Raw genomic sequence first — 15,802 nt, 5'->3', positions numbered from 1 at the left:
GTAGGCGTAAAACACCAATTAAATAAATAAAAAAAATAATTAAGGTCTGTAGGAAGAAAAAAATGTAATTTGATGTCGACAACTCTTGCGTATTTCAACGTGAAATTAACATGAAAGAAACACAAGAAAACAAGATTACACTGTTATTCTGATGCATGGGATAATAGAAATTACACAAGTTGCCCGAAGGCCTGCTTTCAAAACACAGTGGTGCTTGTTTGAGATTAGCGGATGGTTGTTGTCGGAACAAGTTCAAGCCGTTAACGAACTAACGCTCACGTGTGGAGTAGCAAATCTATCAATAGTCGTCGAATTATCAGCACTGGGATAATAATATTCATCTACAGATAGAACATTTTCACTTTTTATTCACTGAAAGGAATGGAAGACAATTTCATATTGTGGAATGGGTTTTCCGTTCGGTTATTGGTTATAACTTCTTCTGGAAATTCATGATGAATTGTGTGCATTCAACAAGTTAATGAAACTGTAAAAAATAACATTGGCGGGATATTTTTGTTCTAATGTTTAAGCACCTGCGATTGGCAGTTTCTTAGAAAAACGACACAAGGACACAAATCAAGATGTTCAAGGCTAGTTAGAGTGTTTGTATGAAAGGGCAGGTCTACATACATTCTATATTCACCAAAAGTGAAGGAATCTCTCTAACAGCACGGAGCAAGAAAATCACCAAACAGGACTGATGAAGATCTCGACATTCATATCATACTTTTATTTGGTGCATTAAATCTTCTAAGAGTAGATCTCCTTTCTGTAGATCACGCTTGAGATGGCAGACTGTTGACGGATATCTGGCCACATTTAACCTACAAAGTACAATTATTTACAAAGCAAACGGTGAACAAACATCAGTTACTTCATATCAGAGACATAAATAAAAAAAAAACAGTTTACTTTGAAATCTATCGGTTAAGCCGTGATATATGCGGCCATGCCTTGGCCAGCGTCTGTTTCATCGTTTGTATCACATTCCGCGACGGTATTTTCCTATCTGGGGTTAACGGTTAGGCGGATATTAAATTTGAAAGCAAATTAGCATGATTGTTCTACTTATAGGAATAGTAAGGAGTGTATCAAGCCGATAATAGGAAATGTAACCACAGACTAGGCCATTGATCATACAACATACCGCTGTAGATTATTGATCGTTATTGGCAAATTATCCAATACCCGTGAGAGTGCCAGTCTGGTTCTATCCATCATCTCAGCACTCCAGCGACTCTCAGTACTCATGCGGCTGAGACTTGACTTCTGGAAGTTACCTCTTGGTGTGTGAGGAGATACTGAGAAATGTCAAACGTCGGGGTTTCTCGAAGCTGCCATTATCGAACGCCATCACGGCCTTATAACTGTATGAGCTGGGTAGTCCCCTGAAGAGTGTGTGTGTGGATTGGAGGGGGGGAGGCGATGGTGAGGGCACATCGTAGTGACGGGGGGACATGGTGGTCATGGGGAACATCGTGTTCATGGGGTACATCGTGGTCGTGAGAGGCATCGTGTTGATGGGGGGGGGGGAGGGACATCGTGGTGATGGGGACATCGTGGTGAAGGGAGATGGGGAGGGATATTGTGGTCATGGGGACATCGTGGTCATGGGGGACATCGTATTCCTGTTCTCTCCTGCATCGTGGTCATCGGGAGGGGCATCGTGGTCATGAAGGATATGATGGTATTGGGGGAAAGCCATAGTGATAGTTGGACATCATGGTATTGGGTATTTCAGAGTGATGGATGGTAATGGGAGGACACCATGGTGATGGAAAATATCGTGGTAATGGGGAAATAGAATGCATATAAGAAATTAGTGGAAATGAATTGATGTTTTCTTTGTAGTAATTAGCAAACTTTGTAGATCCGTAAGGATTAAAAAGGACACCACTGTGCCCTTACATCATAACGCTCATTTTCCAACGTAGATTCACTGATAAGACACAGGTGACGTCAGTGTGATAAACAACACTTTAGTTAAATGTTGAGTCAGAAATGAAGCTTTCGATATTTTTTCAAACTACATGTGTCCTAATTCATCTATTTTATATGAAATGTAGGAGCCTGCGTGGCCTAGTGGTTAGCGCTTGCCCTCGGGCATGATGACCGAGGAGCCTCTCACCAGTGTAATGGTTATGAATTCAAGTTCAGCTCATCCTGGCTCCCTCTCCGGTCGTACATGGGAAGGTCTGGCAGCAGCCTGCATGTGGTCGTGGGTTACCCTTGAATTCTGCTAGGTTTCCGCCTACCAAAACGCTGGTCGTGGTCTAAATAATCCTGAGTACGACGTAAAACTAAAATAAACCATGAAATTAATCATTGGTCGGTAGGTCAAGGTCAACTTGTCCACAAAGTGTCATACATATTCCTGAAAAAAATTTCCCGTAAAATTACTGACAAAAAAGCCAGCAAAAACATGAACGAGGTTATGTAACCGAGAAGCTGTGATCTTGTTAATGCATGCCAGATCCATAATTACGATAGCCCTGGTCTAAAATCTTTAAGTGACAAAACCAATAACACGCATGTGTCGCCTGTTTTTAGCTTACTCGGGTGTTCGACCTTTTGGTAGACGATTTGAAGGCAATGCCAAATGAGAGAGACAGAAAGGGAATCCAATGACGAACTAATTGCATTCCTCGAAAAGGAACCAGTCCGAAATGTCAAGAAATGAAATTGTTAAAAACTTTTGTAACACTTACGTGTTAATATTCAGATTAATGTGATGAAACTAAACAGCAAATTAATACAAAGAAAAGATTTAATAAAATAAATCATTGTAAGAAAACGCTGTAGTTTTATGCTACGATTGGTTGTATACTTTATATTATATATTATATTATTATATTATATTATATATTATATTATATTATATTTATTATATTATATATATTATATTATATTATATTATATTATATTATATTATATTATATTATATTATATTATATTATATTATATTATATTATATTATATTATATTATATTATATTATATTATATTATATTATATTATATTATATTATATTATATTATATTATATTATATTATATTATATTATAGACTTCCTCCTCTCCGCGTAGGGAATGGAATGCTCTTGTTTTTTCCTTACAACTCAAGGACATTAAGCTAATTTATATGTTAACTCCTTCCACATTTCTTGCAAAATTATGTCTAATTCTTGATTACCTTCCTGTTAACATTTTTAGAATCCACACTAATAACGTTTGTCTTAGTAAGGTATGAAGATGACTCCGAGAAAGGACTTGATATGAATTATTGGCACACATTAATATTTCGACCTTTATTTTGTCATATACTATATTTATAGCAAATAATCGTGATGATTGCCAATTAAAGGTAGAAATATTGACGTTTGCCAACAATAAGTTTGAAATACCTTTCTCAGAGTGACCTACGCGCTTTTCTATGTGAAGTTATTCAGTGGATCTAAGTTTTACACATTAGATTGTAATTTATGAGGTCAGCATAATTTCACTGACGATGTTAATTTTTTAGAAATATTGGAGAAATTGGGTGTTTTAAGAATTTCCTTAAATTTTACGAGAATTTATTCTGATACTTTTGGGGAATAATAGGAACCCAGAATAAAACCTTTATTATATTTTATTTGATTAGGGTGTTTTACAGTGTAGATTATTTCATTTATACGATGGCGGCTAGCATTATGGTGGGAGAAAACCGGGTAGAGCCTGTGTAAAACCCACGACTATCCGCTTGTTGTAGCAAACCTTCCCACGTACGGCCGGAGAGGGAGCTAGCATGAGCTGGACTTGAACTCACAGCAACCGAATTGATTAGAGACTACTAGGTCATTGGGCCGGGCTGGCTCACGAACCACGGAGTCCATGGAAATCCCCTGACTCCACTCCTTGAAAATCAATATTTTTTTTCGGAATAAATAAATACCAGAATTTATCGCGTTTGCCAACCATTTGGAAAACCGGACAGAGGGCTCACGAACAACTTCCTTCTTTGAAGAGCGAATACAAGCAAAACAGATGAACCAACATCCTCGTATTCCCTGTCGGTACAGTAATTGTCACAGTATTCTCGAAAAAAAAAATGCTGGATTTATATACTTTCTCTACCGTCTTTAAGTTAAAATGCACCAAAATGCTCAAATTTTGAAACAGCCCCCATGTATCAAAGCGTGTTTCGGTCTGCCGCTGATTGCAGCTACATATATTGCGTGTTGGGTAACACATACTGTATGTACGAACAAACAATACAACGAGAGTACTAATATACATGTTGACACAGTGTAGGTAAATGTTTGTGGATAGCAAATTTATGGCTATCCCTTTGATGGACACTAAGCGAACAGTGCTGGTTGTAAATCGTCTAGAAACGAGGAACGCCAATATGTACTGTCAAGAAAAGTCAACAAACTGGTCTGAAAATGCATTCATTCCACATATAATACAGTGAATGGTCAATGGTGGACGGAGGAATGGGGATTTACACATTTGATTAACGTTGCGATAAAGCGTCTGGCCTGGCGACTGGTTAGTAATCTAGTTGACCAAAAGTTGGATAACAGTCAAAGATATCGTTGGTTCCCTGATGGGGGTTATAGAAGGCAATCTGCTTGAAACGATTTGGTGACATAAACTTACGTCCACGTTGGCTTATGGGTAATCAAACAACATTCCGAACGGGGACAAGGAGATGACGACTACCAAACTAACACTTGTTGAGAATTAAGAAATTCGAGACACAAACAACGTCTAAATAAGCTGATGGCAAATGGACTAATAGGGGATACTTGCCAATTCTATCACCCGGCCTATATCAGACCCTGGTCAGTCCCATATTATTTACGTAATCAAGCCACAGTAAATCAATATCACTTTATTTTAAATGTTGAGAAACTCCATTTCGCGGTATAGTACATCTGCCTACAATCTGCTGAACTGGAAGCGTATATTTATTGTCTACATCACATTTTAATGTAGGCATCTGCCTACACCACTTCTCTAATCTACAAAAGTAGTGTTGGGCTCCCATTTCAATTACAGTCAAATGTAGGTGAATATATGCCAATATCGAGGGCAACACAGATATTAACACATGCGAGACTAGCAGAGAGATTGACGGGGCGAAAAACTGTAAGATAAATTAGGTAATTGGTTTGACGTGTTTGTTTCCGTTTACTAGCTAGGAACAAAAACATTAATGTATTTTTATGGCAAGAACTAATGCACATTTTAACGTGAAATTAACACAAAAAAGCACAAGGAAATAAAATTACTCTGTCATTCTGATGCATGAGATAATAAAAATGACCCAAATTGCCCGAAGGAGTACTTTCAAAACAGTGATGTCCGTACGTTTGCACTTAACGGGCGGTTGTGTCGAAACAAGTTGAAGCCGCTAGCGAACTAACGCTCACACGTGGAGCAGCAAATCCATCAGTAGACGCCGTATAATCAGCACTGAAATCGTATTGGTCATCTGTAAACAGAACAGCTTCAGTTCTTATTCACTGGAAGGAATGGACGACAATTTTATGTTGTGGAATGGTTTTTCCGATCAGCATGTGTTCATACTTTCTTCTGGAAATCCATGATGAATTGTGTGCGTTCAACAAGTTAACACAAACGATCAAATGATCAGTTCTCTATAATAAGGCCGCTGACAGGACATGGACTGGCAAAACCTTTTCGGGCATTCTTCCTAAAAGGCCAGTGTTATTTTATCGTCGACTTGATAGAGTAACAACGAGTGTTCGTGCAGGAGACTTGACTGTTTATTTTGAAGGCCACGTCACGTGATGTCGTGACGTATGGCATACATATAAACAAAAATACATGTAGCGTGCACATGGATTACGTTACATTGCATTTCCCTTTTATAAGTAAGAACATTTCTTTGAAACAGTATAAAATTTAAATGCGCCAAAACTGAACTTAAATCGTATGTCCGTATATCTGAAATGAAACATCATTATGGCGAATTACCTTTCACATAGATTGTTCGATTCTTCGAAATAATTTGAAACAGTATCAAATTTAAACTTAAAAGGAGTGTCCGTATATCTGAAACGAAAGATTATAGGGTGAATTGTCTTCCACATAAATTGTTAATTAATGGCTTCCAAAGTTTCTCAGTCATTTCACTAGGGTTATCTCCATTTTGAAGTACTGTTCCTGTTCTGTCCAAACCCCCTACCTGAATCGTTGTCCCAGGTGGAATAGGTTCAACAGAGCGAGCACCGTGGTGTCCGTCGAAGTATGCTTTCTGTTTCATTTTGTCCTGTTTCTCCCACGTCGCTTGTTTTTCCAAACTGGGCCAAGACGGAGTCATTTCTGTGTGAATCATCGGTACTGTACTGAGAAGTTTACTTCTCATGAGGAGCTGAGCTGAAGAGTGTCCCCACGATAGTGCAGTCAACCTGTAAGCTAGCAAAAATTTTGCTATGTCAGATTCCTTCTTCAGGATGTTTTTGATGGCCTTAACCGCACGCCCAGCTTCATCCGTTCGACTGGGGAATCTTGGACTTGAGCTATTATGTCGAAATACCCATTCTTTTCAAAGTGGACGAATGCCGCACTATCATGCTGAGGATCGTTGTCCGAGCGAAGTTCTGCTGGTATACCATGGCGTAAGAAGATACCTTTCAGAGCTTTGATCACTTCTGTAGCTTTTGTGGTGTTTGTCATCGCCGCCACCTTAACGTAGCGAGAGAAATAGTCCACTAGGATCAAGTAGTCTTTGTTGCGTAAGTGAAACAAATCTGTGGCGACCATTTGCCAGGGTCGCTCAGGGGCTGGAGTAGGCACCAATGGTTCTGCCGGAGGGTTTCTGTGTACTGCGCATGTCTTGCAGCTTTCGACAAGATCTTGGATTTGTCGACTGAGTCTGGGCCGCCAGACGTATTGTTGTGCTCTGTTTAGGCATTTTACGATTCCTTGGTGTCCTTCGTGAAGCTTGTCGAGAATGTCCAACCTCATACTACATGGTATAAGTAATCAGACTCCTTTAAGTAGGATACCTTGTGATATTTCACCTCTAGTCGCATAGTATGGCTTCAGAGAGTCTCGGATTAGGTGTTTCTCCAGTCATCCTTCTAGAGTGTAGACTTTAATTTGTTTACAAACTTCATCTTCTTCCTGGGTTTCCCGGATCATTTGAAGTTTCGTATCTGATATCGGTATAGCCTCGATTATGTTGTCTACGTATGCTTCCATTTCCACGTGACTGATTGTGGATGTTTGGCCTGGGCTTCGGCCTCGGAGACGCGACAGCGCGTCAGATATGTACATTTACTTTGTGGGTACCTCGTTGATTGCCTTGAAATCAAGTCTCACCAACCTCATTCGGTGACGCTGTATCCTTGGAGGAAGTCGATCTAGAGTTTGGTTTGTCAGTAGTGGCACCAGTGGCTTGTGGGCCGTGTTAAAACTGTGACTGGTTTCCCGATTATTAGGCTATTGGTCCATTCACAGGCCCATGCCAGTGCTAGAGCTTCCTTCTCGATCTATGCGTATCTCAATTCTGTTAGTGTGAGTGAGCGTGACATAAAACATACTGGACGCCACGTTAATCTGCTGATCAGCTTAATGTTGTATCAACTGCTGGGAGTGAATGTTGTTTTCCGCTTTGCGTAGTTGTTAAGCATCTGGAGATCCATGCATATCCCGATCTTTCCATATGGCTTTGGGTGGTACTACCATAGGGTTCGCACCATTCTGTTGGGCTGTTTACTTTGGATATCACTAACATCCGGTCTAACTTTTTCTTTGTGGCTTCGTTTAGTGGCAGTAGAACTCGTCTCGACGTGGAAATTGCGAATGGTTTGGCATCCTCTTTTAAAATGTCATTTTGTATGTAGAGTCCATTTTTCCTATTTGTTTGAACAGATTGGGGTGATTTTTCATTACTCTGGACATGTAGCTTGCTGACTTTGAGATGGTCAATACTTTGGCTAACCATGTTGAGCTTCTCGGCAGCCTGTCTGCCTAGTAATGCTTGTTCTAAACCTTCTATAACATAAATCTCCTCTCCTGCTGATTTGTCTCTCACGGATAATGATGATGTAAAGGTGTCTTTACACTTCATTTCATATCACCAGGGGCCATACAGTCTTCTAGTTGATGCTTCAGTGGCTTTGTCTGTCGTAGTTTACTGTCGTAGTGACTGACGGGACTGACAGTAACATCCGCACCCATATCAAGTTTAAATGTACTCACATATTCGTTCACTTTGACGTCGGCCATGGATCCATGGATTGCGATTGGTGGGTTTAATGTTTCCTTGGTATGTCGCTCTACGTGCCTATTGAATTAAGAAGGGAATGTCCCTTTAACCTTGAGCAGAAAAACAAATCAAATATGGCAGCTAAACTAAGTGTAGAATTAAATTGCTCCAGTTTTTTTTTCTAAATATTTGTTGCCCCTTTCACTGGCGTAAGGCTGCAGATATGAACCAGCACTGGTTGATAAATGGTAATAACACAGTATTCCTGCTGTTTACGATATACCAATTGTGGGTAATGACACTCGTTAACCAATCAGATTTCCTATGTGTATAAGAAGAAAGAAAACGGCAATCAGATGCGAAGCGATAACGATAAAGCAAACCTTACCCCTTTCATCAAAACATGAACGTTGCCTTATCTGAGAAGACGGTAAAAAAGTTATCTTTTCCGTGATGTATTTATTTGATTTTCTTAATTTGATTTATGATTTATGGCATTTCAGGAGGACTCGTATAGGAGTAGCTTAAAGGAAAATGTGATAAAACATCGTGTGATTCCAAATAATCTTAACTGACATCATCTGAGGTAAGCTGTTATGTAGATACAACCGACATTGACTGAAACGACTACATTTCATGCCTTGATGCTCAGCCTCAGCGTACTGCGACAAATGTCTGGCTGGCTCGGTGTCAGTCCGCTGTGTATGAACGCGGTGTCATGTCTTGTGTCTTCAGGAGAATGTTCCATTGAAGCAGCACCATGACTATTCCCGGCATTAATCAGGACTGGTCTTCTAAAAGGATACATCACTATGACCAAAACTATGAGTTGAAAGCGACGATAAAGGATCTGGTATGCTAAGGCGGGTAAGCAAACACATATAAATCAAGATATTGAAGCTCATTTGGATACTTTGTATCAAAGGACGGGTCTACATGCATTTTATATGCGTCAAAAGTGGACGAATCACTGTCACAGAATGGAGTAAAAAGAAAAAAAACGAATAAGAACTGGTGGAGATCTCAGCATTTATAATATACTGGTATTTGGTACATTTCCCCTTTGCGGAGTACATTTCCTTTCCATAGATCACGCATGAGGTGACCGTTGACGGATAGATCTGATCAGACATAACCTATAAAGTAGAATCACTTCCTTAGCGAACCCGTGGACGAACACCGTTACCGCATATAAAACACATAAATAAACAACAGATTACTCTGAAATACTTTTAGGTATAGTAAGGAGTATCTCAAGGCGATGATCGGAATTGTTTCCAAGAACTAGGTAATTGATCATACAACATACAGCTGTAGACCATTGATCGTTGTCGGCAAAGTATACAATACCCATGAAACTGCCGGTCCGAGTCTGTCCATTATCGCTACAATCCAGCGGCTCTCAGTACTCAGTCCTCTGACACTAGAGTTCTGGAATTTGCCTGTTGGTGTGTGAGGAGCTAGGGAGCAATGTCAGACGTCGGGGTTTCTCCAAGCTGCCATTATTGCACGCCAATCCCGGCCTTATAACTTGACTTGTGGAATTTGCCTGTTGGTGTGTGCGGAGCAAGGGAGCAATGTCAGACGTAGGGGTTTCTCCAAGCTGCCATTATTAAACGCCAATCCCGGCCTTATAACTTGACTAGTGGAATTTGCCTGTTGGTGTGTGAAGAGCCAGGGAGCAATGTCAGACGTAGGGGTTTCTCCAAGCTGCCATTATTGCACGTCAATCCCGGCCTTATAACTTGACTAGTGGAATTTGCCTGTTGATGTGTGAGGAGTCAGGGAGCAATATCAGACGTCGGGGTTTCTCCAAGCTGCCATTATTAAACGCCAATCCCGGCCTCATAGCTTGACTTCTGGAATTTGCCTCTTGGTGTGTGAGGAGCCATTGAGCAATATGAGACATCAGTTTCTCTTGGCTGGTATATACCAGCGGCAAACCTAAATACATTTTCACACTTTTTCATTTTGAGGGTGAATGTTGAGGAAGGTTTGTGTGTAGGGGGGGGGGGGGGGCGTTAGGCGGAGGGGCTGGTGGAGGAGGGGGCTCGGTAAATTAAACCAACTCTTCGTATATCCATATTTACGTTTATTTATTGAATCGGTCGGTGCTTTAAATGGTGCTTAAGATTAAACCAGCACAATTCCCAATGTACCTGATAAATCTCCTGACTGAAAGCCGTATTCCAACCAATTCTGTCAAGAGGATATGACCTGTGTGCATCAGGATCGAGGCTAACAGCAATTGGACCTCTTTGCATGTTATCCTGTTTTTCATTCGCAAAACAGGACTCGGTTTTTATCTGGTCAAGAGGCATAAAATTGTTGGGCGATGGGTATCTTTTAAAATCTACTTTGTGCATCTCGAATAAAAGTTACGTCAAACACTACAGAATTGTTTGTACGCGGAAAGCTTTTGCTTGTTATGTTGAACGCTTATTCTGTTAAAGTCAAAACAATTCAGAAAGTTTTGCGAAACCTGTTCCTGATATTCAGTCCCAACACTCAACTCCGGATAAAAATATGCCACCTTTCTTTCATTAAGAATTATACCTGTCCGGAGAAACCAACCAGTCGATTTCACCTCAGAGAGTTTTACCGTATAAATAGGACTAAAATATACATAAGCCTAAATAAATAAATTAAACTGCACCCGATGGACCATCATAATACAATGAATCACAGCAGTTAAATTTGGCGTCTTACGTGTTTCTGGCGATACGGCCATTGTAAGCTATTTATTATCGTATGTGTAAAGAATTCTTCGCAGATTTTTATTTGCTATATGTAGATAACTCGCTGTCCATACCGAGGTTTATCCTTCTCCCCGCAGGCGGCAATTTCCACTGACGGAAATCACACGAGATAAAAATAGCGACCAGCAATATATATATATATATATATATATATATATATATATATATATATATATACAGGACCTCAAGACAAATTGCTTAATGTTCGCTGAAAAACTTATTTGCGCCAATGTCTTCATCGGCTCTGTACAGTCCATAAATATTTACAAAACAAAGGGAGTCTAGACAGGAATCATTTTCTAAGCGTGATTAATGTTATCTACTAATCCTGTTATCACAAGTTACTGCTCCATCCAGACTTTTGTAAGTCACAATTCCGATAGAAATAATATATACTTAGCTAAACACCCTTGAGAAATGACTTGATGTCATATCCCAGATCAATTTGAAGACATTCTATGTACAGTGCAAGTTTTGGCTATTTTCTTAATTCGCTATTTCTTCGTCATACGACTGAAAAATTGTTAAGTACGACGTTAAACTCCAATCACTCACTCACTCACTCACTCACTCACTCATTTGCTATTAAACTTCCTTTTTTAGCGTTTGCTTCTGTTCCCTTCCGTGGGAAGGTCTGTCAAAAACCTGCCGGTGGTCGTGGGTTTCACCCCGGGCTCTGCCCGGTTTGCTCCAAACATAATGTTGGCCGTCGTATAAGAGAAATATTGTTGAGTAGGGCGCGTAAAACACCAATCAAGTAATTAAATAAATAAATCTGTTCCCTTCCCATCTATCCCCGAACATCTACCGAATTTCCTAAACATCTGTTTTTCCTCTGATGATACAGCTAGAAGAAACCTATCCGTCAAAACGAACATATGTCTATACCAGCCGTCACCCAAAATGGACGTCAACAAGACATGATGTTAGCAAATGAATTAAATCAGCATCCGAATGGTGCAACATGCCAGTTTACATGTTGTCGATAATCTAAATATGTAACTTAGTTGCGATTTGATTGCAACTGCAACTGATCGAATTTAGCATGATGAATATAAGCGGAAATAGACGCCGTTATAAAGTAATGTATAGAACGCCAGAGATTCTGGAGTCTCTTCCCATACTTACTTGGAATGAAGGCATTTGAGGGAATATCCTTGACATACCAGGTTTTGCAGTTACAACTTTTGGCGTTGGTCGAAATCGTTAACATAGCACATAGTCTAACAACTGATTTGTTTTAACATATTACTTTACAGTACTCACTCAAATTGCTTAAGGTAAAGCAATAAAGCATGTATGTGTATATAGGCCTGGAATACACAGTTGAATATTTATTTATTTATTTATTTATTTATTTATTTATTTATTTATTTATTTATTTATTTATTTTATTGGTGTTTTACGCCGTACTCAAGAATATTTCACTTATACGACGGCGGCCAGCATTATGGTGGGAGGAAACCGGGTAGAGCCCGGGGGTAACCCACGACCATCCGCAGGTTGCTGACAGACCATCCCACTTACGGCCGGAGAGGAAGCCAGCATGATTGGTGAGAGACTCCTGGGTCATTACGCTGTGCTAGCGCGCTAACCAGCTGAGCCACGGAGGCCCCTCCACGGTTGAATAATGGGCGTCCATACTGCCTTTCCAGGCTGAACTCCATACTCTTCTGATTCAACGAAATGTAGCTTTACGCCTCACCATGGACAGGGTATTTGTACATTCCCCCGGTCGCACAGTTTGTATATGTATATTGGCCTTAGTGATAGATAATACGCGGTCGACGGCTCTCGTCAGACCAGCTCCTTCAACTAAGACCACTCGAATGCCTTCCACTGCAGTGTTCTGAGCGTAACTTTATTGCTAAACACGCAAAGTTTACCATTTATCGCGTGACACATTGAGTTTAATTGTGATTGATTCACGAACCTTATTGGAGCAGGTGTAAGAGCTGTTTATGAAGACTAATTAATTTCTAATCACAAACGCTTAATTGTTGGCATCAAAAGTATCACTTTAAGGCCATTGTGTGCTTCTGAAGGTGCATTTTGACATATCAAACTTTAGACGAAATACAGTATTCTAGATGAGGGATGTATATTATCTCTAAAATTGATTAATCCTAGAAGATTCTTAATCTGCAAAGCATCACAATACATTATGCCTGCTTCACTGTATGTTAACTTTCCATAAACTTGTTTTCGACACCAAGAATCCATTGCCTCAGATAACGTTAACAACGTCAAAAACGAGGGCATTCTGGAATCTAGTATACCTTGACGTAGAGCGACGCCAGTTACCTAAGCTTTACTTTAAACATTTAAACCTTTCTGACACTGTCACATGTGAACTTGTTCTCAAATTTTAGATGAATGTAACCTTATTAAATGAAATTTGTTTTATCTCTTGTAGCAATATGTTCTTACGGCAGTATGTCTTCGGAGTTTTATCTAAGGAAATTCTGCTGTGAAAATATATAGTATAGTCTACTTGCGGAGACAGTATAGTCTACTTGCGGAGACAGTATAGTCTACTTGAGGAGACAGTATAGTCTACTTGCGGAGACAGTATAGTCTACTTGCGGAGACAGTATAGTCTACTTGCGGAGACAGTATAGTCTACTTGCGGAGACAGTATAGTCTATTTGCGGAGACAGTATAGTCTACTTGCCGAGAAAACAATGTAGGCTTTGTTACTGCGTAGAGTTTGCTGCAAAGGTTGGGGTGCAGCTGTTGTAAAACAAATTACTCTCCACGCCCCTTCTCCAGCATGCCACATGCTTTTGAATAATTACGAGGTCACCAGATTCAATAAAGTCTTCTTCGAGTAAACATGCTTGTGGAGTCTACTTTTAATGACAAAAAGTATTCTTTTTGCATTTATTTGCAATAGCACGGACGTCGACCATGTCAGTGTGTTGAGCTTGGGACGTTACGTGTCACTGACTAGAGGCAATTTATACAGCAATCACGACAGAGAGCTGAATGCAGGCGATAAGTTAATTGAAAAACGCCATACAAGGTTTGTCTTAAGCACGCAGAGAAAAGTATCCATCATAATGTCGTTAAAATGAAAAATGAAAATCCACCTGATATGGAAAGGGCATCAGATGCATATTTAATGGCCTTGTAGATATATGGCCTATAAATTTTATTTGTTCACAATGACATTTTTGGCGCAATACTCAAAGATCGTTAATTCTACTTTTTTACTACTTAATATTTTTTGCAGATGTTACAAAATGGCCCGTTTACTTTTATGCTACGTTGCTCTTTTATAGGAGTGTTGTGGTGTGTTGTAAATTTTATTTATCATTCTTTTCCACATTCCTAATTCAAATAAACCGTATGCAAATGATGCCTTGAAAGCTCGTACCCGTGTAGTATGAGCGCAGCATACATTATTGACTTAAGACTTATGATCATTGATTCCAGATTCCAGATTATGACCAGCGTATACAAGCAACAGCTAAACTGTTGTTTTACATTGTACGCCCTTGTGGTGTTTACCATTATGTGTTCTACATTTCTTGTCTTCAATTAAGTGAATGTACATGTACCTAGTTTTAAATACATTGTACATAAAATAATGTACAAGAACATAGCATTATGGTGGGAGGAAACCGGACAGAGCCCGGCGGAAACTCACAGCCATCCGCAAGTTGCTGAAGGACCTTCACGCGTACGGCCGGAGAGGAAGTCAGCATGAGCTGGATTTGAACTCACAGCGACCGCTCTTGTGAGAAGCTCCTGGGTCATAACGCTGCACTAGCGCGCTAACCAACTGAGAACTACACTACATACCTCTGTGTAGCAAATCCGAAGCACTTTAAACACAAATCAATAATAAATTTCCACGATGTCGCACTACTTTGAAAGTTTGAAGGCAATTGGTGGCAGCACGTGTTCCAGAGATATTGTACGGGTAATGGTAATCAAATAGAAAACAAAGATGGCCGCAGTGGGCATAGACAATTGTGCTATGCACATCGCTGAAAACCAACCCCAGCCATATACTGGTACGTCCCTCTCATGCCACTACCCATAAGGCAATTATCCGCTTCTCTCTCGAGTTATTATCCAAAGGCAAATTAAAGTTAACCCACGGTAAATTTAAACAAAATGTAATCTCGCATAAAATCAGCGTGCCCAGAGTGAAGGCGTGCATATATGTATGTGTGTGTGTGCCCATAATCATACAGTAACATATTTCACAGACAAAAATTTTAGTGGTTGTGTCCACCAAGAAAAGTTTGGACATTTTTTGTGTCCACAAATACTAGCGATCCAAACAATTATGGTCAAAGGCGATGTGATCAGCTTTTTTCTTGTATTTTGACCAAGTCAGTCAGTGGGTGACCACGTCTTGTGGTGCCTCTTTCCGAGTTTGATTTATTTATTTATTTATTTATTTGATTGGCGTTTTACGCCGTACTCAAGAACATTTCACTTATACGAGCGGCCAGCATTATGGTTGGAGGAAACCGGGCAGGGCTTTCCACGTACGGCCGGAGAGGAGGAAGCCAGCGTGGGCTGGACTTGAACTCACAGCGACAGCATTGGTGAGAGGCTCCTGGGTCATTACGCTGCGCTAGCGCGCTAACCAACTGAGCCACGGAGGCCCCTTCCGAGTTGAAGGTAATCTGGTAAAGCACATATAACTGTATCCCCCTTTATTGGTTCCCATTCGACGTGATACATTGAAAAGCCTACAATGTAACGTACGTATATTGATTTCAATAAGGTGAGACCTATATTGACTGGGCGCCAAATAATACACTTCATTGTTCTTGTAAAGGTCAGCCAGCAACCT

General features: G+C 40.1%; 1 protein-coding gene across 1 annotated transcript in view; it reads right to left on the bottom strand.

Moving 5' to 3' along the window:
- LOC135477839 (ficolin-1-A-like) overlaps positions 1-6,349 on the bottom strand; it is a 109,030-nt gene extending 102,681 nt beyond the window's left edge. The window contains exon 1 of the mRNA XM_064758044.1: positions 6,200-6,349. Coding sequence (XP_064614114.1) covers positions 6,200-6,349 — 150 coding nt within the window. The remainder of the gene's footprint in view (positions 1-6,199) is intronic.
- Positions 6,350-15,802: the final 9,453 nt, after the last annotated feature.

The sequence above is a fragment of the Liolophura sinensis genome, chromosome 11, assembly GCF_032854445.1.
Source record: "Liolophura sinensis isolate JHLJ2023 chromosome 11, CUHK_Ljap_v2, whole genome shotgun sequence".
In the NCBI taxonomy this organism is placed as follows: domain Eukaryota; kingdom Metazoa; phylum Mollusca; class Polyplacophora; order Chitonida; family Chitonidae; genus Liolophura; species Liolophura sinensis.
The sequence above is the reverse complement of the archived record's forward strand: the minus strand, read 5'-3'. Positions and strand labels throughout refer to the sequence as shown.